This window comes from Seriola dumerili, unplaced genomic scaffold (genome assembly GCF_002260705.1).
Source record: "Seriola dumerili isolate Sdu_G_001 unplaced genomic scaffold, Sdu_1.0 BDQW01001845.1, whole genome shotgun sequence".
Taxonomy (NCBI): domain Eukaryota; kingdom Metazoa; phylum Chordata; class Actinopteri; order Carangiformes; family Carangidae; genus Seriola; species Seriola dumerili.
Window position 1 is genome coordinate 245,970 of NW_019176100.1, and position 23,787 is coordinate 269,756.

Genomic DNA, 23,787 nt, shown 5'->3' on the forward strand with positions numbered 1-23,787 from the left:
AAAAATCAATCAATCAATCAATCAAACTTTATTTGTATAACACTTTTTCATACAGGTTAGTGCTGCACAGATCACTGATCAGCTAAGAAGAAAAGGACAAAAATCCTCATGAACAAGAGACTTATTACTTTGAGCTAAATGCTAACGCTAACACTGCTAATAGATATAATGTTTATAATGTTGCTTTCTGCTTTGCGTTAAGTTGCATTAATTTAATTTAGTGTGCAACGCATAGCGGTTTAGTTGTTCAGGTTTTTATTTACAAAGCAAAATAATGGTAATGTTTGATGTTTGATGAAACGTTTCAGCCTTGACCAGAGTGATGGACCGACCACTCGCATGGCTAAAAATAAATAGCAGCCAAAATACACATAACTTGTATTTTAGTGCAGTATTTTTGATAAGTGTGAGTCTGTGTTTTCTGCCAAGAGAATTGACCTGGAAATCTCACCGATCCATACAGAAACATTTATCTCTGATTGGTCCTTGAGCCTTTTTATTGCAACACAGACTCTAACCCACCTGGAACAGCTGCAACAGGCTTGAACTGGACGTTTATCCTGGTAGCTGGTTTATATAAACACTGAAACGCAGGGAAACAGATCCACGTTGTGCATTAGATGATTAACTTCCACATGCATACAAAATCATCACCTTTGCTATTGATTAATCTAATGATTCACTGATTGGAACTGAAACCAGATGTTTTACATTTGATCTGCAAAATTCAACAGAAAAATAAAGTAATTTTATCACATAATAATTAGGATATAATAAAGTGTGTCTTAAAAATATCTTATTTATATCAAATTTAGGTTAAGAGTTCATAGGTTAAGAACACTGTCAGCAAACATGGGTGCACTAAAGTTACACAATAACATGAGGAGTGTAGACTGAGATATCTCAACAACTGTTGGATGTTTTGTCATGAAACTTTGTGCAGACATTCACGTTCTCCAGAGGATGAACCCCACTGACTTAGTTTATCGCTAATTCTTCCCATTAGCAGCACGGTAGAGTTCATATTTTTGATTTTTATTGAACTGTCATGACAATTACTGGATGTTTTGTCATGAATTTTTGTACAAACACTCATGTTCCCCAGTGGATAAACCCTTCTAACTTATGTTATCTCTTGACTCTTCCTCTGGCGCCACCATAAGGTTAATATTTTTGTTTTTTATTGAAATATCACAGCAACTGCTGAATGTTTTGTCATGAAATCTTGTACAAACACTCATGTTCTCCAGAGGATGGATTGTACTAACTTTTAACCTTCTTGCAGCACCATCATCAGGTCAAAATAACCACATTCCCATCATCCTCAGCTGTATTTTGCATTTAGTTTTAATGCTATGTTCATGTCATATTGTTTTAAACCGTAAATGTTTAAGGCTTTTGCGTCTCTTCGTGGTTGTTTTATGAACCCTTTGTGGTCGTTTTGCATCTCTGTGTTCATTTTCTGTTGTTTTGACGTGTAGACAGACCCTCAAATGTTGCATATGTCAATGCTAATCAGTGTTGTGCACGATAGTGAGGGTATGTGCTGTGACAATGGGAAACTACATCGGATGGCTTCAGCAAAGACTTTAGAGCCAAAGGTCAAAGGTTTTATGTCGTTACATGCATTTTTTTACGGCCTGGACTGTGTTCTCTCCTCCGCTGTGTGGAGGTTTGTTCAGCCCACAAGAAATGAGGTTTAATTCCTCCTGGCAGAGCTTCTTCCCAGCTTGATAAAAAATTTATTACAACATTAATTAAAAGGGAAAACCCCCTGCGGTGGTTAAGTGAACATAAGGGATGGTACGAACTGTTTCTCAGTCACATTCGAGTCCGATGTTTAAAGTGACATAACTGTTAAATTACAGAGAATTACTCACAGATCTGGGTCGTGTTCTTTGCACATGACTGAGTTATCTTACTTTTGCTTTTGATGACACAAGCTTGGATTTTTCAGCTCTTCCGTTTGAAAATATTTATCTGGAACAAGTCCTCAAGATCAAACCTGCAACCCAATCCTTTATTTAGTTGTGTTTTCTCTTTTTTATTCTGATTTTTTTTTTTTGCATGTGTTTTAAAGTTGATACAGATGTTTTCTTCATTTGCTCGTGTTTTCATCTGTTTGTTTGTGCATTGTCTTCATGAGCAGTGTGTTGTGATTTCAGGGCCACCGTACAAATGAGCTGAACGGGAATCAAAACAAATATTTTCCTGATCTCAACATGTTTTAGTCTGAGTTAGTTAAGGCACATTTGAACCCTCAACAAATGTGGCATTTATACAATATGTCCTGTCACAGAGTATCACGTTATATGTGAACCATGGCCCTCTCCCTAGAGTTTAGAAAAGATCCAAGACATATATTACGGTGCGTGTTTTGCTTTTTCATTTGTAATCGACGACATCGTTTTGATTAAACCTCCTGGAGAGAAATCTAAAAACACAGATAAATCTTTACGACTCACCATCAACATTAAATAAATGTGTGTTACAATTAGTGCTGTCGTCAGTTCATTAAAGACATCCATCTCTGCCCCCCCCAACCCTCGGTCTAACATACCACCAGTTGCCTGGACTCGGTCTGTTGTGTTAATCTTGGCTGGATTACCACTGGGTGTCATCACCATGGTAATCCATCTTTGTTTCTCAACTTGTCTGAGTAGTTTTGGCCTCTGGAGATTCATAGAGCATCTTATAATGAAACTACAGAGGGGATGTGCATCATGTTATTTATCTATACGGCTGCTCTGTCTGTCCGTGCTTTAACTGCATACTTACACTCAGGTGAGACTAGCTGTTCAAACAAACAATTAAATAATGAATCAATGTTTTTATTTGCTGAATTCTGACCACTGTTGCACATCATGAACCACTTTTTGATGATTTCCTGCTCCTTCTGCTGGAAAACACAACATCTGACACAAGTTTAAACAAGATCGACTTTCAAACATTTGTATTTAATTGACTGGATTATTCCAGACCCCCCCCCCCTCCGTCATAAAGACAAACCAACTGTTGCCCCTTAGGGTTAAGAGACAGGTTTTGAACTCTCAGGAGCTGAACCCAGAAGCAGACTGAGGTCGGAGCAAATTCAGGTTTAACTCACTTTACTTAAGTCAACCGGTGGAGTTACACCTCCAGTCCACAACAGGCTGCAGCTCCAAAAGTGCATGGAAAAGTAGGACTGTGCTGACGAGGGGCAACGAGGGGCAGGTGTGCAGGGAGGAGCAGGTTCGGCTGAGGGGCAAAGGAGGGAAACTCTACGAGGACAACCGGTGGACAGGCGTGGAATGACAAGGTGTGGAAAGGCCAGACGGAGGTTGAGAGGGTTAGGATAAAGAGCGGGATACAGACCAGAGTGCAGACAGACGTCACTCCTCCTCATGTATTTTTGCTCCATGAACACATAAACAAATCTAGTTAAAAAAGCTTCTCCAGCAGCTTGTTCGGCCTCTGGACAGAAGGGGATACTTATGATGAATTAGCACTATTAAAGCTGAGATGATTCACTGATTAATCAATTAATTTATCAACAGAAAATTAGTTGGCAACTGTTTTGATAACTTGATTAATTGTTCAAGTCAAACTAAACCCAGATTCAGCCTCTCGCTCGTCAGGCTTTGATGCTTTTCTTTGTGATTTTTGTGACGTGATTTCAGATTTCAGATGATTTTTCTGAAAATAAAATCATCTTTAGTTGCAACCCTAAAGAATTAATTTTAAAACATCTTCATTCACAACTGTGAATCCACTTTTATTCAAATGACAAATGGCAGAAAATGTTGACAGAGGGAAAAGAATTTTACCTGGTGCTAGTTTTAAAGTTTCCATGGACTCGTGTTCTCTTCAAAAAGCTTTAATTAGTTTTTGTGCAGCAGGTCAGAATGGACATGTTGGGGTAAAGATCCGCTCCAGACATGTTTTAAAAACATTTTAAAAAAAATACTCTGCTTTCAATCATTTGTATTGGGTTTGTTTTTCCTGCAAAATAATTTCAGTAAGTTCAATTAGCTCGTTATCTCCATCAGTGAAAAATCACACTCTGAGTATGTTAATGTTGCTTATTTCAAAAGTTTCAATGTTCCTAAAAGTCCTTTCTATGTGTATATGCACTGAGGCTTCAGGTTGTGACATCTCATTAGTGTAATTTGCATATTGGACCAGGACTGTTTTCCAAACTAGCTGTGAAGTCACTTAATTATGCTCATAAGTACAAGTTTTAAACTGGTGGAGCAGAGAGAAACTTTCCTCCTTCAGCAGATGGATGTGAAAACAGCCTTTTAGTCTCAAACTCTGCACAATGAAGCTCAAACATCCCAGTGAAGAAACATTTTTGACTTTATGTTAGTGGATAAACATCATGTCAAACCAGCCAGATTCTGCAGTAACTTCATCACAACACTGTTTTCAACATTATGGCTGCTTCTCTCTGAGTTTCCTGCACAGTCACTGGCAAAGCCTTTTCAGTAAAACATCAAAATGTTTTCATCTCTACAACGTCTTTTCTACAACTTCTGTGTTGTGCAAGAGTCAAATTCTCAGAACTTTCCCACTGATAATTATCCTGCTCTCACCTACTTAAACTTTTAATCATCATGTTGATTTATTCCAGCCACAAAAACACCAAACAAAATATCCCAATGTCCAAACTATCATTAGAGCAGGCGCCTTGCATTTCTGCTGTATCCAGAACAATAGGCTGCCTTGTGCAAACTTGCTTTGATAGAAAAGGAGGGGTAACAAAAAAAAAACAAAAAAAAAAAGTAGCTGTGTAGGAGGCAGGCGGTTCTTCCGTGTGACATCAGGACCACCGCACCCTCCTGGATTATAAATTGAGCATGGATGTCTGCTCAAGTCCCTCTCCAACTTCAGAAGGACTCTGTAGCTGAGAAGAGTGGGCCGGTCACTGCTGCAACAATCATGGCACCAGCTGGAGCAAAGAAGGTAAGAAGAGGTTTCAGTCTAGAAGCTGCAGCTCTTCAGTTTTTGACTGCGTGTGCGCACTTTTTTTTTTTTTGCAGGAGGAAGTGGGTTTTGCGAAATGCCAACTACCACGGCTTAGTAAGAATGTATTGTTAACAAAGTTGTGTGCATGTTGTTGTGTCTTACTTGTTGCACGCTTTCACTTGGCGCAGGGTCTTTTGGAGCGTCTGGATGCAGGAGAGGTGGTTATCGGGGACGGGGGCTTTGTCTTCGCCCTGGAGAAGAGGGGTTATGTGAAGGCAGGGCCGTGGACACCTGAAGCTGCCGCCGAGCACCCTGAAGCGGGTAATTATGCAATTTATAACATAACATATCTCCTAACCTGTAAATCCAGTTTTGCGAGTGATGAGCTGAACCGTGTCGTTTTCAGTGCGGCAGCTGCACAGGGAGTTCCTGAGAGCGGGCTCCAATGTCATGCAGACGTTCACTTTCTACGCAAGCGACGACAAACTGGAGAACAGAGGCCACACTCAGCGCTTCACTGTGAGTTCAATCCGCGGGACTGCAGCTGCTCCCAGCTCTCATCTTGAGTCGTGGGGTGGGGATGGCAGCTTGGCAGCAGCACAGTCGGCATGAAGCCAACTGCCTCTAGCATGGAAACAGACACCTTGTGAAGTCAGTTGCATCAATAGTGTTTTGTTTTGTTTTGTTTTTCTTTTGTCTTCCTTGAACTGCAGGGCCAGCAGATAAACGAAGCAGCTTGTGACCTGGCCCGGGAGGTGGCCAATGAGGGTGATGCTCTGGTGGCCGGAGGAGTGTCTCAGACCCCCTCTTACCTCAGCTGCAAGAGTGAGGATGACGTCAAGGCCATCTTCAAGAAACAGCTTGATGTCTTTGTCCAGAAGAACGTGGACTTCTTGATTGCAGAGGTTTGTAATAAATGGAAGATACCCCGACTTGTAGTCCTCAGCAAAGGTGTAGTAGTACGTATACGCCGCCTCTGGCCCGGGGGCGTCACTTTATACACACCTAAAAATAGCTGTAGATGCATATAAGTCCACATCTTCCAGAGTAAAGCTGCAGGCAGTCATGTTACAGATGTCCTTGTAATCTGTGGCGTTCAGGGACTTTTGCTCCTGGACTTTAGCCTCCTCCCCAGGGGCAACACGATTACCCCGATTTTTTTTTTTTTAAAGCTGAACCAAGCCTGGGGAGAAGCGCTGAATTATGGGTAAACTCGTGGAGCAAATGTCCCTGAAAACCCCCAACCAGGTCACACAATCATATAATCAATGGAGAAAATATTTGGCGGTACTGCGATTTATAAAAATACTCCTATTTGAAGCCACAGTATCCACACCTACCAAGACACCACTGGTCCTACAGTTCCCATAATGCAACCAAATCAGGCCTCAAGGCAAAGACTTCAGCTAGCTCAAACCGACACACACTTGAGTGTTTTTAAATGTTAATTTTTTTTTTTTTGCGGGAAGCAACATCCAGTGTTTGGAACGTCAGAAATGCATCGTGGGTTTGATTCTGCCAAAATAAAACGATGCTAATCTTTTTCAATGAATCGGTTCACTGCTGCAACCAGTTTACAACATGTTGGAGCAGGAGGTTTCCACTCATGGCATCTTAGTACCTCTCTTCTATACTTGTTTGTTTGTATGGAGTCTGAACCAACTCGTCAGTGGACTGACGGCACCTGTAGCTTCTTCTTTTTGTTGTTGAGTAGTGAGATGAAGCGAAACAGTAAAGTTTGAGTCTGTAAAACCTGAACTATGAGTGTAAGAAGCTGTAAAGTGAGTAGTGTTTTGTTATAGTGAAAATATTTAAACGGGTTTTTAAAATGTGAGTATCAGGAAGTTGGGCTGCAGTGTGAATGATCTGATCTTTGACCATCAAATGGTGAATTCAACAATCTACATTTCAGCTTTTTAAATAATTGCTTACCTGGCCTCTTCTGCTTGCAGTACTTCGAGCATGTGGAAGAGGCCGAGTGGGCAGTCCAGGTTCTGAAGACCACTGGCAAGCCAGTGGCTGCAACTCTGTGCATTGGACCTGACGGAGACCTGAACGGCATCAGCCCTGGAGACTGTGCTGTCAAACTCGTCAAAGCTGGTATGACGGACCTAAAATGTACTGCGTATATCCCGGGGGGGGGGGGAGACAAAGGCGAGACATGTCATTGGCAGAAGTGACTGATGCAGTTTAACCTTGGAAACAGTTAAACAGCCTCCTCATGATCTCCTGACCCTGTTTCAATATCGTTCGACCTCTCAGTCTAGAGGAGCTCCAGATCCTGACTTTTATTATCTGGATGAAAAATGCTGCATCCTACATTTCCCATGATGCAACTTTTCATTAAACCTTCCCTGCCTGGTTTATACATATTTCAAACTCGGACATGCACAGAGTTTATAATGCAGGATGTGATGTCAGCGGAGCGCCCATGTAAATCCTTTGGTGCCATCTAGTGGTATGAAGAATTACACTACAGCAGACAGACATTTTACCTGCTACCGGTCTAATTTTAACAGGAAAAACATGTCAGGATTGTTGAAAATGATCATGTTTATCGTTTCCTCTTGGCAGGAGCTCAGATCGTGGGCATTAACTGCCACTTTGACCCGGAGACCTGTGTGAAGACTGTGAAGATGATGAAGGAGGGCGTGGAGAAGGCCGGACTGAAGGCTCACTACATGAGCCAGCCGCTGGCCTACCACACTCCTGACTGCAACCGGCAGGGTTTCATTGATCTGCCAGAGTTCCCTTTCAGTACGTATACACGCTCTGAAAACTGGTGCGTCTCGACATTTTAGTTTTCTAAAGTGTTTGGATCATAATCTATAACTTCATCCCGCAGGTCTGGAGCCGAGGATCCTGACCAGATGGGACATGCAGAAATACGCCCGGGAAGCGTACAACGCCGGCATTCGTTACATCGGAGGTTGCTGTGGATTTGAACCTTACCACATCCGTGCCCTGGCTGAGGAGCTGGCAGCCGAGAGGGGCTTCATACCTGCTGGATCGGAGAAGCACGGCATCTGGGGTAGTGGCCTGGAGATGCACACGAAGCCTTGGGTTAGAGCAAGGTGGATATTTTTCTTTTCCACACCCTTTTCTTTTTTTCCCCTCAAAATTGCCAGTTTGGTTTAAAACTATAACGTGTTCCCCCTCCGTAGGGCTCGTCGTGACTACTGGGAGAAGCTGAAGCCTGCGTCTGGCCGTCCCTTCTGCCCCTCCATGGCCACACCTGACGGCTGGGGCGTCACCAAAGGCCACGCCGACCTGATGCAGCAGAAGGAGGCCACCTCCCAGGAGCAGCTGAAGGCTCTCTTTGACAAGGCCAGCAAAAGTCACTGAGCTCCTCCTCCGATGTGTCTGTTTGGAAGAAGAGGCAAAGGGGTGGCGTGTGAGAGGCACGCTCACACATTCCCTTAAGTTTACATACCAAAATAAAGATCGAAATGCTGAAGATATTTGTCTCTTCTAAGGACCATTTACACTCACATTTCAAATTAGCTTTAGCATTAGTGCCTGTTTAAGTAGGATGATCACATCTGTGAGCCCTGTTACTGACTACAAAGCTCAAACAGAGCAGCTGTGAATGCACCTGAGTGACGCCTTAAACACTCCGAAAGTGCTTGTTGTCTTATAAAAGAACTGAATCATGTGTGGCAATAAACTTCTAGTTGAACAAACCCAGTATGTGTGAATGGGATTTGTTTTTCAATTTTTTTTTTATTTTTTTTTTTTTTATTTATAATTTATTTTAATTCACAGTGAGATCTGAGTACAGAAAAATAAACTCAAAGAAACAGCAGAAATACAAATTCTCAGCACTTTAAATATACATTCAGATATGTACATGTGTTTATATAAACAGCAATCGGTGTGTGTATATTTATATAAATTAAGATGCACAACCAGGTAGAAATGTAAAATGACAAATTATATGTTAAATGCAAGTTAGAAGAGATGTAAATCAAATAACAGCCCATGTCAGTAAGATAATTAATTCCTCAGCAAATGAAATGCTACTTATCACCTCTAAAGGTTACAGATGAAACTTTGTTTAATAAAATTGTCTTGAAAGATTGAAAACGATGAAGTTTCAATATTAACCTGAAAGTTTTTATATGTAAATATTGAAGCTTTAATTCACAGGATGGATGTGAGGTCTGTTCTAACATGGATTAGCCAACTCAGGCTAACATGCAGTTATCAGGCTAAAGTAATCCTGTGAATTTTCATCTAGCTAATCTGGTTCTTCCGATGCAGTTTCAGGACTGATTTGTCTGGATGGTTTTATCATTTATCATTTGCTTGAGCTTGTTCTTCACAATGTTTACACTGTTTTCTACGGAGGCCGTGAAGTGCAAATCATACCGACAAATCAAAACACAGCGGCGAATCACAACAACTCACAAAACACAACTGTTCCTCTGAGAGAGGTCAGGGCCCTGCTGTCTGCTTCTTCCATGTAGAGGTTTGCCACAATGGGAGATACTGGTGAGCTCATATCACTGCCATGTTTTTTTTGTCTGTAGAATCATCTGCTGTTCTAGAAATAGGTGGTGTTCGGGGCAGAGGTGCAGCCCTTTGCATATCTAGCCTGGGTTGTGGTTGGTTCTATTGTGAAGGATCACGTAGCAGGCGTTGCCTCACGTCCACCGCCTCCATAGTTGGTCTACATGTAAACAAGTTTTGTGTGCAGGCCTTTTCCAATGTACTTTTAAATTGAGTGAGCAAATTGGGATTTACAGTGTAATTTATGATGCACTATAGGCAACGAAGCTCAGTTTCTCTCTCTGTGTACTTCAACTAATTCTTTTTCACTGCTTCCACTAGAGTTTGCATTCTTCACCCCTTTCTCCTTGTTTCCATCTCTTCGTGACTATCACTTCAACTGCTTCTTCATACAAATTTGAGGCAGCAAGCAGTAATCCTCTAGTTTTATTTAGTATCAAAAACACAATGACAGTATCAATCGAAACTTGAAATTTGACAAATACTGCTGCTGCCATCTAGTGGTCAAAACACTTATACACTTAATAATAAAATAGTTGTTTAGAAGTTTAAAGAATCTTGGGAGATACTGAACCAGGTGGGAGTTTGTAGGTTTTTATCATCATATAAGTGATTTGCTAATTTAAGCCCTTGAGGCTAAAGGTGTGTTAAACTCACCAGGTGAGAAAACCTGTAAAGTATCAAGCCTTTGTGAAATGAGACTCAAACCCACATAGATTGTTACTGAAATGACAGATGTAAAATATATTGTATAGATACATAAGTTCTGAAATTGTGCTGCTGTTATTTTTCTTTGTTTCCACAGAACAATTACTAAGGCTATGATTAATTCGAATGTGTGTGCTTTTATGCTGAAAGTCCAAAGGGAATTTTGATTTCCTGTGTTTCTTCAGCTGATGTATTGTGTCTACACAGTGATGTGTATAATGCACAACCTTCACCCGGTGAACTGTGTGTAAAACATTTCCAAACCTCCTGTCAACAGGCTTTCATGACAATTACCACCACAGGTCCCAATCCAAAAAGCAGGAAACACATTTGTGTTCTGATTTTTTTGCTTCTTTATTTCAGGAATTCATATCCTTTCTTTTATATCCTGTGATCCAAAATTGGAATGCACTTTTCCCCAGTGATCTGAGATCATGAATGCATTTAATAACCACAATATTTACATCAGCCAGCTATCAGCAGAGGTCACAAACCTTGGTTTTACATTTTTGGGCTATTATTGATTCTGATTTTTGTGCAGATGAGGTAAGAAACGTATCGAGGGCTGATGTTAAACCTCACCTCTACATAAGAATAAAACATCCTTGTTCTTGTTCATACTGTTTCACTTGTTTAAATTATTTGAAAAAAATCTATAATTTTAACATCAGATTCAGTGAAGGGTTCTAGCTGACATCCAACATGTCAAGTGTAATAATGTTAATTTTGCTATTACGCGTCTCATTGTGTTTATTAATTCTCTCTGATGCTGGCAGATAAGTGTCCTCCCATACACACTCCTTCATCCATAATAATAAAGTGTTTGCTATTTTCTGCCTCATTTGCATATCCATCCTTTTATCTCATTACATGTTTTTTTGGGGGTTTTTTTGTCATTCCCTACTCGCTTTCTCTTTTTTAGAGGTTGGTCCATCCAAATTACTATTTACTATTTACTATAATAAACATATTTACAGTATACAACAAATCTAAGTAGCTACGTCTCCATAAAATATCACTAAAATCTTAAAATACTTGTACTATTTTTAAGTTAAAGAGTTGGGTTGGGTTTGATAATAAAAATATTGTAATAATATTGTATAATTAAAAACATACAAAAAAACCCATTAAATTAAATGAAAACATTAAAAACAAACAGTCTACATTGAAAATACTGTATTAATTACTTAAGATTTTAATGTGGATATTTATACATAAATTAATATTAATCGATAGATTTATTTATTAACACATTTGTTGTTTTGTCTTGTACAGTAGCGATTTTGTCATTTAAACAGACAACCTCTGCCTTTGTTTATATTTAAATGTCTTTTGTCTCAGTCAGTTTGCCGTACAGCATCCGGTCGTCAGCACGTTCCCTGCGTGCTTGCGTCATAGATTTGCCCACGTGCAGATGTTTATGCTCCTCGTGCACGTCTGCAGAGAGAGCAAACATCTGCACGAGCCAGAGAACAGAGAGCGACGATGGCGGGAAACTGAGAAATGAAATGATTAACAGCATTAAACTACTACAAGAGAAACGCATTAATGGGGATTTAATTTCTGTCTGTCGTTCGGTTTAATAAACTCCTAAAGTAAAGGGGCTGTTATGGTGCCTTCATGTCGCCTGGGAAAAATATGTACTTGTCGTTTTTTCTCTAGCCTAAAACATATGGCGGTAGATTTATCTTGTTTGTGTGAACTGATTGACAATCAGTGAGTAAATGTGTGATCTGTAAATATAAAACACCTTCAGGTTCCATTTGAAAGTATTAAATCTTTTGCTTTGCAGTCAGCCAGGTGTGAGTAGTTACAGCTGAGTGGTTATATTACTACAAATTAAGTAAAGCGTACACACAGGTCAAATTCTATCATATTATCTTGAATAAAGCGACAAACATCGATACGCGCAAGTGTAAAATTTAAATCTACAAATGTTTTTTCGCTTCATGAATAGAAAATCGATTCACAAATGTCTGTTTGAACATTGTAAATGGGTCATCTCCTCACCTATACCTGCTTCCTCGCCTGGTCCACAGGTTGTCCTGTCTTTTCCCCTTGCTCTCTTAATCATTTCCCTCATGCCTGCCCAGCAAAGTACAAATGCTCCGCAGTTGGGTTGGGTGACCTTTAAACGGCTATTTCTCCAGTATACTGTATATATAGTACAGCTCAATTAAGCCATACTTAACACGATGTTCTTTCACATCCGTATCTTTGCCTTTAGTTTTCTTAAACTCTTCCCTCACACCACAGAAAGTAGGCTCTTCATTTATGTAGGTTTGGCCTCGACCATCAATCCCCATCCACTTGCATTTATTATATCTAGTATCATTTCTTCCTTGTAGACCTCAGGCTGATCAATGATAATGTTTCTACTCGTCCTTTAATTTAATCTTAGAACCAAAAGTGTCTCTCGTTGTTAGAGTATTAGAACACTGCTTCCTAATTTATCCATTCATCTATCTGTTTTGGAAGATATGGAGACTGTCTCATTTATACTTGTTGGAGTAATGGGTGTGTACTGTTGGATATGTCAGTTATGATAATCTATAGTTTTGCTCTTAGTTTCTTTAACCACTCCCTCTCACACAGAAAGTAGGTTTTATATTTAGATGATGTATCCTTGTTAATCAAACTGTAAAACGTCCCTGGGTGGGCTTGAACCACCAACCTTTCGGTTAACAGCCGAACGCGCTAACCGATTGCGCCACAGAGACAGATCTGCTTTATGGGCGTGTGGCCTCGAGTATCAATCCCCACCCATCGGCATCTGCTATGTTTACTATAATTTTTTGTACTTGTTGAAATTGTGGGTGTGTAGCGTTGTGTATATCACCAGTGATAATGTTTTTTATTCATTCTTTCACATCTTAAGTTCTGCTCTTAGTTTCTTTAACCCTTCCCTCTCACCACAGAGAGTAGGTTTTCCATTTAGATGATGTATCCTTGTTAATGTAAGTGTAAAACGTCCCTGGGTGGGCTTGAACCACCAACCTTTCGGTTAACAGCCGAACGCGCTAACCAATTGTGCCACAGAGACAGGTCTGCTTTATGTGGGTGTGGCCTCGAGCATCAATCCCCAACCGGCATCTGTTATGTTTACCATAATTTTTTTCCATCTTGACCTCAGACTCAGTTTTGGAAATCTTCTCCTTTAGACTTGTCAAAATTATGGGTGTGTAGCGTTGAGTATATCACCAGTGATAATGTTTTTTATTCATTCTTTCACATCTTTAGTTCTGCTCTTAGATTTTTGAAAACTTCCCCCTCCCAACAGAAAGTAGGTTTTTCATTTATATGATGTATCCTTGTTAATGTAAGTGTAAAACGTCCCTGGGTGGGCTTGAACCACCAACCTTTCGGTTAACAGCCGAACGCGCTAACCGATTGCGCCACAGAGACAGGTCTGCTTTATGTGGGTGTGGCCTCGAGCATCAATCCCCAACCGGCATCTGTTATGTTTACCATAATTTTTTTCCATCTTGACCTCAGACTCAGTTTTGGAAATCTTCTCCTTTAGACTTGTCAAAATTATGGGTGTGTAGCATTGAGTATATCAACAGTGATAATGTTTTTTATTCATTCTTTCACATGTTTAGTTCTGCTTTTGAAAACTTCCCCCTCCCAACAGAAAGTAGGTTTTTCATTTATATGATGTATCCTTGTTAATGTAAGTGTAAAACGTCCCTGGGTGGGCTTGAACCACCAACCTTTCGGTTAACAGCCGAACGCGCTAACCGATTGCGCCACAGAGACAGGTCTGCTTTATGTGGGTGTGGCCTCGAGCATCAATCCCCAACCGGCATCTGTTATGTTTACCATAATTTTTTTCCATCTTGACCTCAGACTCAGTTTTGGAAATCTTCTCCTTTAGACTTGTCAAAATTATGGGTGTGTAGCGTTGAGTATATCACCAGTGATAATGTTTTTTATTCATTCTTTCACATCTTTAGTTCTGCTCTTAGATTTTTGAAAACTTCCCCCTCCCAACAGAAAGTAGGTTTTTCATTTATATGATGTATCCTTGTTAATGTAAGTGTAAAACGTCCCTGGGTGGGCTTGAACCACCAACCTTTCGGTTAACAGCCGAACGCGCTAACCGATTGCGCCACAGAGACAGGTCTGCTTTATGTGGGTGTGGCCTCGATCATCAATCCCCAACCGGCATCTGTTATGTTTACCATAATTTTTTTCCATCTTGACCTCAGACTCAGTTTTGGAAATCTTCTCCTTTAGACTTGTCAAAATTATGGGTGTGTAGCATTGAGTATATCAACAGTGATAATGTTTTTTATTCATTCTTTCACATGTTTAGTTCTGCTTTTGAAAACTTCCCCCTCCCAACAGAAAGTAGGTTTTTCATTTATATGATGTATCCTTGTTAATGTAAGTGTAAAACGTCCCTGGGTGGGCTTGAACCACCAACCTTTCGGTTAACAGCCGAACGCGCTAACCGATTGCGCCACAGAGACAGGTCTGCTTTATGTGGGTGTGGCCTCGAGCATCAATCCCCAACCGGCATCTGTTATGTTTACCATAATTTTTTTCCATCTTGACCTCATTCAGTTTTGGAAATCTTCTCCTTTAGACTTGTCAAAATTATGGGTGTGTAGCGTTGAGTATATCACCAGTGATAATGTTTTTTATTCATTCTTTCACATCTTTAGTTCTGCTCTTAGATTTTTGAAAACTTCCCCCTCCCAACAGAAAGTAGGTTTTCCATTTAGATGATGTATCCTTGTTAATGTAAGTGTAAAACGTCCCTGGGTGGGCTTGAACCACCAACCTTTCGGTTAACAGCCGAACGCGCTAACCGATTGCGCCACAGAGACAGGTCTGCTTTATGTGGGTGTGGCCTCGAGCATCAATCCCCAACCGGCATCTGTTATGTTTACCATAATTTCTTTCCATCTTGACCTCATTCAGTTTTGGAAATCTTCTCCTTTAGACTTGTCAAAATTATGGGTGTGTAGCATTGAGTATATCAACAGTGATAATGTTTTTTATTCATTCTTTCACATCTTTAGTTTTGCTTTTGAAAACTTCCCCCTCCCAACAGAAAGTAGGTTTTTTATTTATGTGATGTATCCTTGTTAATGTAAGTGTAAAACGTCCCTGGGTGGGCTTGAACCACCAACCTTTCGGTTAACAGCCGAACGCGCTAACCGATTGCGCCACAGAGACAGGTCTGCTTTATGTGGGTGTGGCCTCGAGCATCAATCCCCAACCGGCATCTGTTATGTTTACCATAATTTTTTGTACTTGTTGAAATTGTGGGTGTGTAGCATTGAGTATATCAACAGTGATAATGTTTTTTATTCATTCTTTCACATGTTTAGTTTTGCTTTTGAAAAATTCCCCCTCCCAACAGAAAGTAGGTTTTTCATTCATATGATGTATCCTTGTTAATGTAAGTGTAAAACGTCCCTGGGTGGGCTTGAACCACCAACCTTTCGGTTAACAGCCGAACGCGCTAACCGATTGCGCCACAGAGACAGGTCTGCTTTATGTGGGTGTGGCCTCGAGCATCAATCCCCAACCGGCATCTGTTATGTTTACCATAATTTCTTTCCATCTTGACCTCAGACTCAGTTTTGGAAATCTTCTCCTTTAGACTTGTCAAAATTATGGGTGTGTAGCGTTGAGTATATCACCAGTGATAATGTTTTTTATTCATTCTTTCACATGTTTAGTTCTGCTCTTAGATTTTTGAAAACTTCCCCCTCCCAACAGAAAGTAGGTTTTTCATGTATATGATGTATCTTTGTTAATGTAAGTGTAAAACGTCCCTGGGTGGGCTTGAACCACCAACCTTTCGGTTAACAGCCGAACGCGCTAACCGATTGCGCCACAGAGACAAGTCTGCTTTAAGGGCATGTGGCCTCGAGTATCAATCTCCACCCATCGGCATCTGCTATGTTTACCATAATTTATTTCCATCTTGACCTCAGACTCAGTTTTGGAAATCTTCTCCTTTAGACTCATCAATGGTTTAGGTGTGTCATGTTCAGTATGTCATCTATAATAATGTTTCCTATTACTTTTTTCAAACCCATAGATGTGCCCTTAGTCCTTAACCCTTTCCTCTCACCACAGAAAGTAGGTTTTTCATTTATATGATGTATCCTTTTTAATGTAAGTGTAAACGTCCCTGGGTGGGCTTGAACCACCAACCTTTCAGTTAATAGCCGAACGCGTTAACTGAGTGCGCCACAGAGACAGGTCTGCTCTATGTGGGTGTGGCCTCGAGCATCAATCCACACCCATCTGCCCTTGTTACAATTAATATAATTGTCTCCCTCTAGACCTCAGGCTGATCAATGATAATGTTTCTACCAGTCCTCTAATGTAATTTTTAAACCAAAAGTAGGTTGTTGTTAGAGTATTAGAACACTGCTTCCAAATTTATTCATACATCTATCTGTTTCGGAAAATATGGAGGTATGGGTATTAACTGTTGCGTATGTCAGTCCTTATAATCTATACAGTATCTTTTCTTCTAGTTTGTCTGTTCACACAATTAATATTGAGACAAATCTCTACCTCCATATTACTGTTGTGTAGGAGCTGTGAAGAGTAGCACAGTTTCCTAATATGACTTATATTATATTTTTTGTCAGAGAAGCTTTATTGTCTTTTATGGTACTTTATAAACACTAACAGAAACGTAATTCTCGTAATTTTCAATGAAACTTCGCACTTCCGATTTTCATCATGGCGCCTGAAGGCACATTGGACGGAGGGGGGCAGGAGTGCAGCAGTGAAATCCCTCCCCGGATTTGTACAAAGCACGCACCTGATATTTGCTTGTAACAAAGCTCACACGTGACAGCGCGCGGCCGCATTGTCTGCTCGCGGACAAAGAACTGCACGGTTCACGATTATTGTTGTTACCGAGCGCCGGCGCGTCGGGCAGGTGAGCTGGCAGGTGCCATGCAACTGACGTTATATGCCCGAAATGAAGCCGACTCTCCCGCTGCGTTTACACCGCGACGCCGGTGGAACTTCTTCATGTCTGGATCCCAAACCCGACGCTCCGGACGGAATAACGACGTTAGCTGCGCTTTCGCTCGCTCGCACACAGCTGGGTAAACAAAGCTGGAAATCCTTTGTTTCACCGTTTTATTTTTTCCGCGGTTTGTTCGTTTCTGCTCGCGGGATTTTACTTTTCTAGCTGGCCTCCGACCGTTAGCTGGCTAAGCTGAAGCCTTTAGCGTCGACATCCGAATGATTTTTTTTTTTGCTAGCTAACCGTTAATCTACTTGTCTTTTTTTTACTGGCTGGATGAGATGTCATTCACCATGGAGGACAACTTGGAGTCGGATGGGTGTCCCGTCCGACCCCGGGTCTTTCGACGAAAAAGAGAGGCACAAATTTGCTTTTATTGTGCCTGGAAACGACATCGAGGGGAAGTTCGCCAATAACCTGCCACAACAGAACGTGCAGAGACGGGCAATTTCCTTGACCCGCTCCTCGACTGTAGCCCCGCCGCCACTGCGCCTCCAGCCCCCGGTGCCTCGGTGGCAGAAAAACACACGTCGAGAAAAGATGAAGTCTGCCAAGCGGGCAAAGTTAGACCACACTCCGTCCCCAAAGGAAAGCCCAAACGGATATGAAGGGTTAAAAAGTCGGGGGTTCACAGACTTTAGAGTGTGTCAGCCAACGTCGGATCCTGGGATATTGTGACACCCAAGGTTATAAGATATCGAGATCCTGGACCCCGTGATGCCCTCTTGTCCCCGATGATTCAGACCCAGGGGACCGGTGAGAAACTAGCGGCCGCGAGGACTTCAGCTGGCCGGGCTGTTCTCCTTTCAGACCTGAGGGCAGCCCACCCTGCCACTGTGGCCCGTCAAATTCGGACATAGAGCCATGTTTACGTCTTCCCGGAGGAGCAGTACGGGTGTGGACGGTCGCTCTTCGGCTGACTCCGGGATGTGCACCAGCGGGAGACGGAGGCCCTGTGCTACCAGTGCAGGTGGTACCTGGGTCATGCCCGTGGACTACCTGCGGCTGGAAGCAGTCCTCTCACAGGTGCTTTTCTTCCGAGTAGCGGACGACACGGAGGAGTACTACGGAGACGCCTGAGTGAGCTGAGGCAGAAAGGCTACGAAGATGCCGTGGAGAGCGAACCAAGAGACGCATGCAATGAAGGTGAAATTAATCATATTTTCATTGTAGTTTGAAGAGAAGATGTTTGGTGGTAGTTAAAAAACAACATATACACTCTTTGCAAACATCGTATTTCAGTTTCCCCAAAAAAGCATTAAAAACATTAGTTTAAAATGTTTTTGCATAATGAGTTTTTAGCAAAAAAAATGACTAAAAATCTTGCAGTAACTGTTTTTTCTAAACCTCTGACCTTGTGCAAAACTCATGTATGGGCACCAAAATGAATAAGTTTTATTGTAAAAATGCATCCATCCATTCATTCATCCATTTTTTTTTGCTGCTCATCAGTTGGGTCAGATAAAACAAGACAGTGAAGATGTCATTTGGATGTGAGAAACTATAAATGGGGCACTTATTATGATAAATATTATATGTCTAAGAAATAATTTGCAGATTAATCAACAAATGTAAATACAAATAAAGTTGTAGCCAAGAGTATTGGATAAACGTGATATGAGTTTAAAAATAACAACAATTCAAGACTGTTCTGCTGGTTTACATTGATCGATAATTTTCATACTCTGTCCAGTGTGATCATGAAAAGGTGTTTAAATTACTTTCCCCTTAATTGTGTGATTAAAATGTCTTAAATTTAACTGTTGGTGCAGCAGAACCCTGAGACTGGTCCCATAGACAGAATGTAGTTTCCCAGAGTAAATAAATTTATGCCTCATGGTCGGCTCATCTTCCTCCCCTCTTCCTTTGAACCCCCACCCCACCCCCCACCCCTCCTCCTGTGATAAACATCTGTTGCTGCACGTTCACAGGCCTGTAAATTAGCGGGTCTGGCCAGACATCACACTCCGTTGGCTGAGCAGTTTGAAAGGGAAGTTGCACAGAAACATGGGAGAATCATTAGAGGTGGAGTCCCAGAAATGAGAGTTGTCACCACCACAGCTGTTGAGGCTGTTCCAGTGTTTTGTCCCACATAGCTGAAGACATATAAAGTAGCTCAAACAGCATGTGAGATTGCCAAATATTTTTCCATTTTGTTTGTAGCACATGTATCAATGTTTAACCTGTTGTTAACAGCAGACAAAATGAGTGAGCGACAAGCCCAACAAGCAGCATTGTGGACACTTGCTATGAAGTCTAAATAAAACCACAAGGTCATGAACCAGTGTGTGTTTTGAGAGGGAGACAAAGCCTCAGCCAAAGCTTTCACCTTATTTGTTGCGTTGTTCGACAGATTGACACACAAAGCACAAACAGCTGGGGAAGGCTCGGTCCAACCAGGAAGAAAATTTTTTAATGACATAATGTTCTCCTCACACACTCAAGAGGCAACTTTTATTAGGTTACGCCGGTAAATCTGATGCAATCCAACAAAACAGCTCAGCCAGAAAGTTCATTTTTAAAAAGATAAAATAATGGTTCACGTCTGATTGGACAGGAGGACTGTACAGGTGTACCTAATAAATGATTGGCCGGTGAAATTTAACAAAGCTCTTCTTGCACAAATCTTTTTAAAGAGATTGTGGACCGTTTGTTCGCTCAGTTTTATCAAATAACAACAGATTTGGGTCGATCAGTGTAGAAAATGTAGGATCTTGTGGTTTAGTCCAGTGGGGATTTCCTGGATTGTTTGTGCGGCTTGGGAAAATATGTCAAACAAGAAGATAAAGAGAGGTCAAGTAATAGTGACTGTCTGCATGTGAAGGATGTCACAGTGGTGTTGAAAATGCTGTCAAATCAATAATCCGGTAAGTAGAGCTCAGATGATCAATAATCTATTTGTTTATTGGCAGAAAATTATTCAGTTGTTTCTCAAATGGTGAGGATTATGCTGTTTTTTGTTTTTGAACTGTTGGTCAGACAAAGAAAAAGTATTTGAAGATGTCTTGGGCTCTGGGAAGTGATGATGTCCAAATGTCGTTATTATCTTACGTTTTGCACAAAATGATGAGTTTTGATTAAATTAAAAATGGAAAATAAATCATTAGCTGGCAGCCATTGGAAAGCAGCAGAGACCAAAACTGTCCTTCATGTCCTGTAAAGGCAGTTGGTTTGTGAAGTGTGTTTTTTTTAATATTTGTCATGCTTCTTCTAAAATGGAGAACAAACCCATAATTAGCAAACACATCATAATATAATGCAAAACCAGCTCAACCGCTAACAGTCACCTCTGAAGTTACCACAGGTTTTAATCAACACCACTCTGCCATGGTGTCAACAACACCAACAGAGCTATGTTTATTACAGGGCAGTTTTTATTAGATTGCAACGTGCTTCCCATTTTCCCGCATCATAAGTCTACCATGCTTGATTAAACCTTGACTGTAGTATGTTTAATAACAGAGCAGCTGACCTGGAACCCAGTGGTTAGGAGGCCACAGTCGAAGATTTAACGGCACGTGGACGAGAAGATGAAAAAGGAGGAACATGAATGTGTTTACTTCTAAAGTTTGAGTGTTTACTATATTTGACTTTTTAAGTACAGTTACAAGAATCATAGCCGATTATCCAATTAGTAAATCTTACTCTTTTCTACTCAATATGCATTTATTTTGATCAAATCGAAAAATCGTGCTTAGTCGTTTTAAAGGCAAACAGCCCAAAATGTCCTGGTTTTTTTCATATAAGAGTTTAACTGAATATCTTGTTAATGGAATAACAGCTATCTAGCACTCATGTTGCTGTGGGAAGTCACCAGAGCCTGGCCTGGTTGTTTTGCGTGTGTACGGGAGCAGGTGGAGAATCACTGCTGTGCCCTCACCACAGCCTTTCACATGATGCAGCCTCATCTCCAGACCCCGTGGTGGTGTGATGATGAACTGGGCCAAGTTAATGCAGGAAGGATCTGAGTGTGGACACACTCATCAGATTGTAGGGCAAACATCTGTCAATCATGCTCACCGCAGACTTACAATTTTTTCCTTAATCTGTGGCCTGTTGTTAAAGAAATAACAGGTTACATACAGTAAACATGACACGTTGTAGCGTTAATAGTTACATGTTTATGGCTCCGCTCTTTTCTTTGTTGTAATGATAAATGGTAAATCTGTGAAAACTGATGAAACATTCAACTAACCTGATGCTTTGCACCACAGTGTTTGGTATCAACATAAGGGTGTGAGGTGCAATCTAAACCTGGCATTTAAAGCTGCCAATTAACATTAATTTATTGCAGTAATTATTTTCAATCATAAGGTTAATCTGTTTTTGATTATTTTCTCGATTAGTATTTGGTTTATTAAATGATAAGAAACAGTGAAAAAGTCCAACTCTGTCTTCCTTATTTGGAAGGCTGCTGTTTTGTGTGCTGTTTGGATTGCATGAACATTACACTGAGAGGGTGTTTCTATTTTCTTTTACCCACGCTCATTTTATATAAACGATGCTACTTAAGATTGAGAAACAATAATAAAGGTAAAACGGTCCCAACATTGTTCTGCCATTGTTGGCACCAAAAGGTGTTGTGTGCTACAGAGACGCCGCCTTCAGATCATATTCTCAAGACGTAAAGGAAACATGTTGTTTTGGTAAAGACCAACAAAATCCACAATATCTTTTCAGTGAAATGAAATGCAGAAACCACCGTTCCAACTTGAAATCGCATATCACAATATCTGCCAACATAAACAATATGATTCTTTTTTTTTGCATATCGTGCAGCTTACTTCTCAACTACAGTTGAAATTCAAGCCAACAGCGCCACAACTGCAGCCCCAACGTCATCCCGAACTCTAGTGAACAGTTTGGTTCTTGGTATCAGTGTGTTGGAATGCAAGGAGAAATGTTGACAGGTGTAAAGCGCTGAGCGACTTTGACAGGAGCCACGATCGTTTACGGTCAGACGAGGTCACGCGAGGTAGAGCACCTCGAGGCGGTGGGTGTCTCCTGGTCAGCATGTGGTGGAGTGTCTGCTGACAGTGATCTGAGGAAGGACAAACCAGTCTGGTCTGAAACCGGACAGAAGGTTTACTGTGGCACAATCGCAGAAAATGTTCATGATGTTTAGGAGGAATGAACAAACGCTCATCACACCCTGCTGCGTTGTTTTACTGCCGCAGACTGGTCACAAAGTGCTCATCGCTGAGATCATCATCAGTGTAAACACTGTACACAATCAACCACATTAGTCTAAAGGATTTTGTGGCTGTATGCCTGAGTTCATTTGCATTCAAAGGTGGGTGGAACCAGCTCTGCAGAAAACCTTGTCATTGAGTTGTATTTTTCTGACGGAATTCCCTTTTAGACTTTGCTTTGTTTTTTCGCGGCTCTTAAATAGCATTCAGCTTCAAACGAGCTTTTAAACAGAGCCGTCTGCTCAGACCCAGTCGAGGCGTGTTCCTCCTGTCAGATAGTTTCAGACAGACAGAGAGAAAGTACTCCACACGGAGACAGAGCAGATTTAGCACCGACAAACTGGAAGAGTCGGTCCTGATGACAAGGGCTGAAAGCTATATCGCTCAGAACGTCTGTAATTATGTTCTCATTTACACATTGGCGTTCTTTTCTGTATGTAGACTTAACTGCTAAATTTAGAACAAGCAACATTTATTTTTTTTGATCACATCCTTTCAAGTTCAGTTGGAAGTGAGAGCATAAGTACATTTATGTTAACTCACTCCTTTATTTTGCCAATTTTTTAAATTCAAGATCAGTTCAGTATGAGACCAAATTTGCTGCTTTTATTAAATGAAATACTAATAAAAGTCAAGGGCCATGAAATGAACCAGAATAAAGTTACAAAAATTGCAAACAATAAAAATGAATTGATTCTCCTTAAAGTGAAGAAATGTTCAAAAAACTTGTAAAAATAAAAAAAATCGTCCACTCACAGTTTCTCTGAGACCAAGATGACGTTACTCAAGAATTCCCTTTCAGTTTTGTTGAACCAGCACGTCAAACCTGAAAGATTTTCGGTCTACAAGCATCAATCAATTCATTTAATGGAGGGAGCGGAATTAAGTGAACGTTGTTGCATTCTTGCCTTTTAAAAAATGAAAATTTACTGAAACCAGGTAAACCGAGTTATCAAAATAGTTGCAGAACTCATTTTGTGTTGATCAACCCATCGATTCAGCATGCTCATCGTTTTCTGCCTGTAATAATAATCTGAAGATAAACTAATGTAAATATTAAAGAAGGCAGTTCAAATGTAAACGTGTCTATGGAAGTCTGTATGTTGCCTTTGACTGTAGACTGGAATCTCTGGATGGTCGTTCCCTGACAACATTCAGTAACAAATGTTTGATTGGAACTATTATTTTGTGAAAACAATAACAGGATTCCCACTGAAAATCAAATACATTTTTTAAAATTACCCTCAAACCATTACACTGAGGCTGCAAACAACTCAAACAATTGATCAGTTAATCTGCTGGAGTAATGTTCTCTTGATTATATTGAGTAATCTCAGTTTCTAAAAATGTCTGAAGATGATGAAAAATTTCCCATCACAGATTCTTGACTCATTGAAGTTGCTTATTTTGTCCTTT

General features: G+C 40.7%; 1 protein-coding gene, 11 non-coding genes and 1 pseudogene across 12 annotated transcripts; 2 read left to right on the plus strand and 11 right to left on the minus strand.

Moving 5' to 3' along the window:
- The first annotated feature begins 4,809 nt into the window (after positions 1-4,809).
- On the plus strand, positions 4,810-8,634 carry LOC111239026 (betaine--homocysteine S-methyltransferase 1). The gene is made up of 8 exons (XM_022768791.1): positions 4,810-4,944; positions 5,136-5,268; positions 5,354-5,466; positions 5,661-5,852; positions 6,900-7,047; positions 7,522-7,704; positions 7,793-8,021; positions 8,112-8,634. The coding sequence occupies exons 1-8, from the start codon at positions 4,843-4,845 to the stop codon at positions 8,290-8,292; spliced, it is 1,281 nt and encodes a 426-aa protein (XP_022624512.1). The 5' UTR covers positions 4,810-4,842; the 3' UTR covers positions 8,293-8,634.
- Positions 8,635-12,813: 4,179 nt separating this feature from the next.
- Positions 12,814-12,887, minus strand: trnan-guu. Its single transcript has one exon. It is a non-coding gene; the product is annotated as a tRNA-Asn (tRNA).
- A 249-nt stretch (positions 12,888-13,136) lies between these two features.
- trnan-guu lies at positions 13,137-13,210 on the minus strand. The gene has a single exon. It is a non-coding gene; the product is annotated as a tRNA-Asn (tRNA).
- Positions 13,211-13,498: 288 nt separating this feature from the next.
- trnan-guu lies at positions 13,499-13,572 on the minus strand. Its single transcript has one exon. It is a non-coding gene; the product is annotated as a tRNA-Asn (tRNA).
- A 280-nt stretch (positions 13,573-13,852) lies between these two features.
- trnan-guu lies at positions 13,853-13,926 on the minus strand. Its single transcript has one exon. It is a non-coding gene; the product is annotated as a tRNA-Asn (tRNA).
- Positions 13,927-14,214: 288 nt separating this feature from the next.
- trnan-guu lies at positions 14,215-14,288 on the minus strand. Its single transcript has one exon. It is a non-coding gene; the product is annotated as a tRNA-Asn (tRNA).
- Positions 14,289-14,568: 280 nt separating this feature from the next.
- trnan-guu lies at positions 14,569-14,642 on the minus strand. Its single transcript has one exon. It is a non-coding gene; the product is annotated as a tRNA-Asn (tRNA).
- A 286-nt stretch (positions 14,643-14,928) lies between these two features.
- trnan-guu lies at positions 14,929-15,002 on the minus strand. The gene has a single exon. It is a non-coding gene; the product is annotated as a tRNA-Asn (tRNA).
- Positions 15,003-15,280: 278 nt separating this feature from the next.
- On the minus strand, positions 15,281-15,354 carry trnan-guu. The gene has a single exon. It is a non-coding gene; the product is annotated as a tRNA-Asn (tRNA).
- Positions 15,355-15,592: 238 nt separating this feature from the next.
- trnan-guu lies at positions 15,593-15,666 on the minus strand. The gene has a single exon. It is a non-coding gene; the product is annotated as a tRNA-Asn (tRNA).
- Positions 15,667-15,954: 288 nt separating this feature from the next.
- On the minus strand, positions 15,955-16,028 carry trnan-guu. The gene has a single exon. It is a non-coding gene; the product is annotated as a tRNA-Asn (tRNA).
- Positions 16,029-16,316: 288 nt separating this feature from the next.
- trnan-auu lies at positions 16,317-16,390 on the minus strand. Its single transcript has one exon. It is a non-coding gene; the product is annotated as a tRNA-Asn (tRNA).
- A 1,070-nt stretch (positions 16,391-17,460) lies between these two features.
- The window catches only part of LOC111239044, a 33,556-nt pseudogene continuing 27,229 nt past the window's right edge, over positions 17,461-23,787 (plus strand).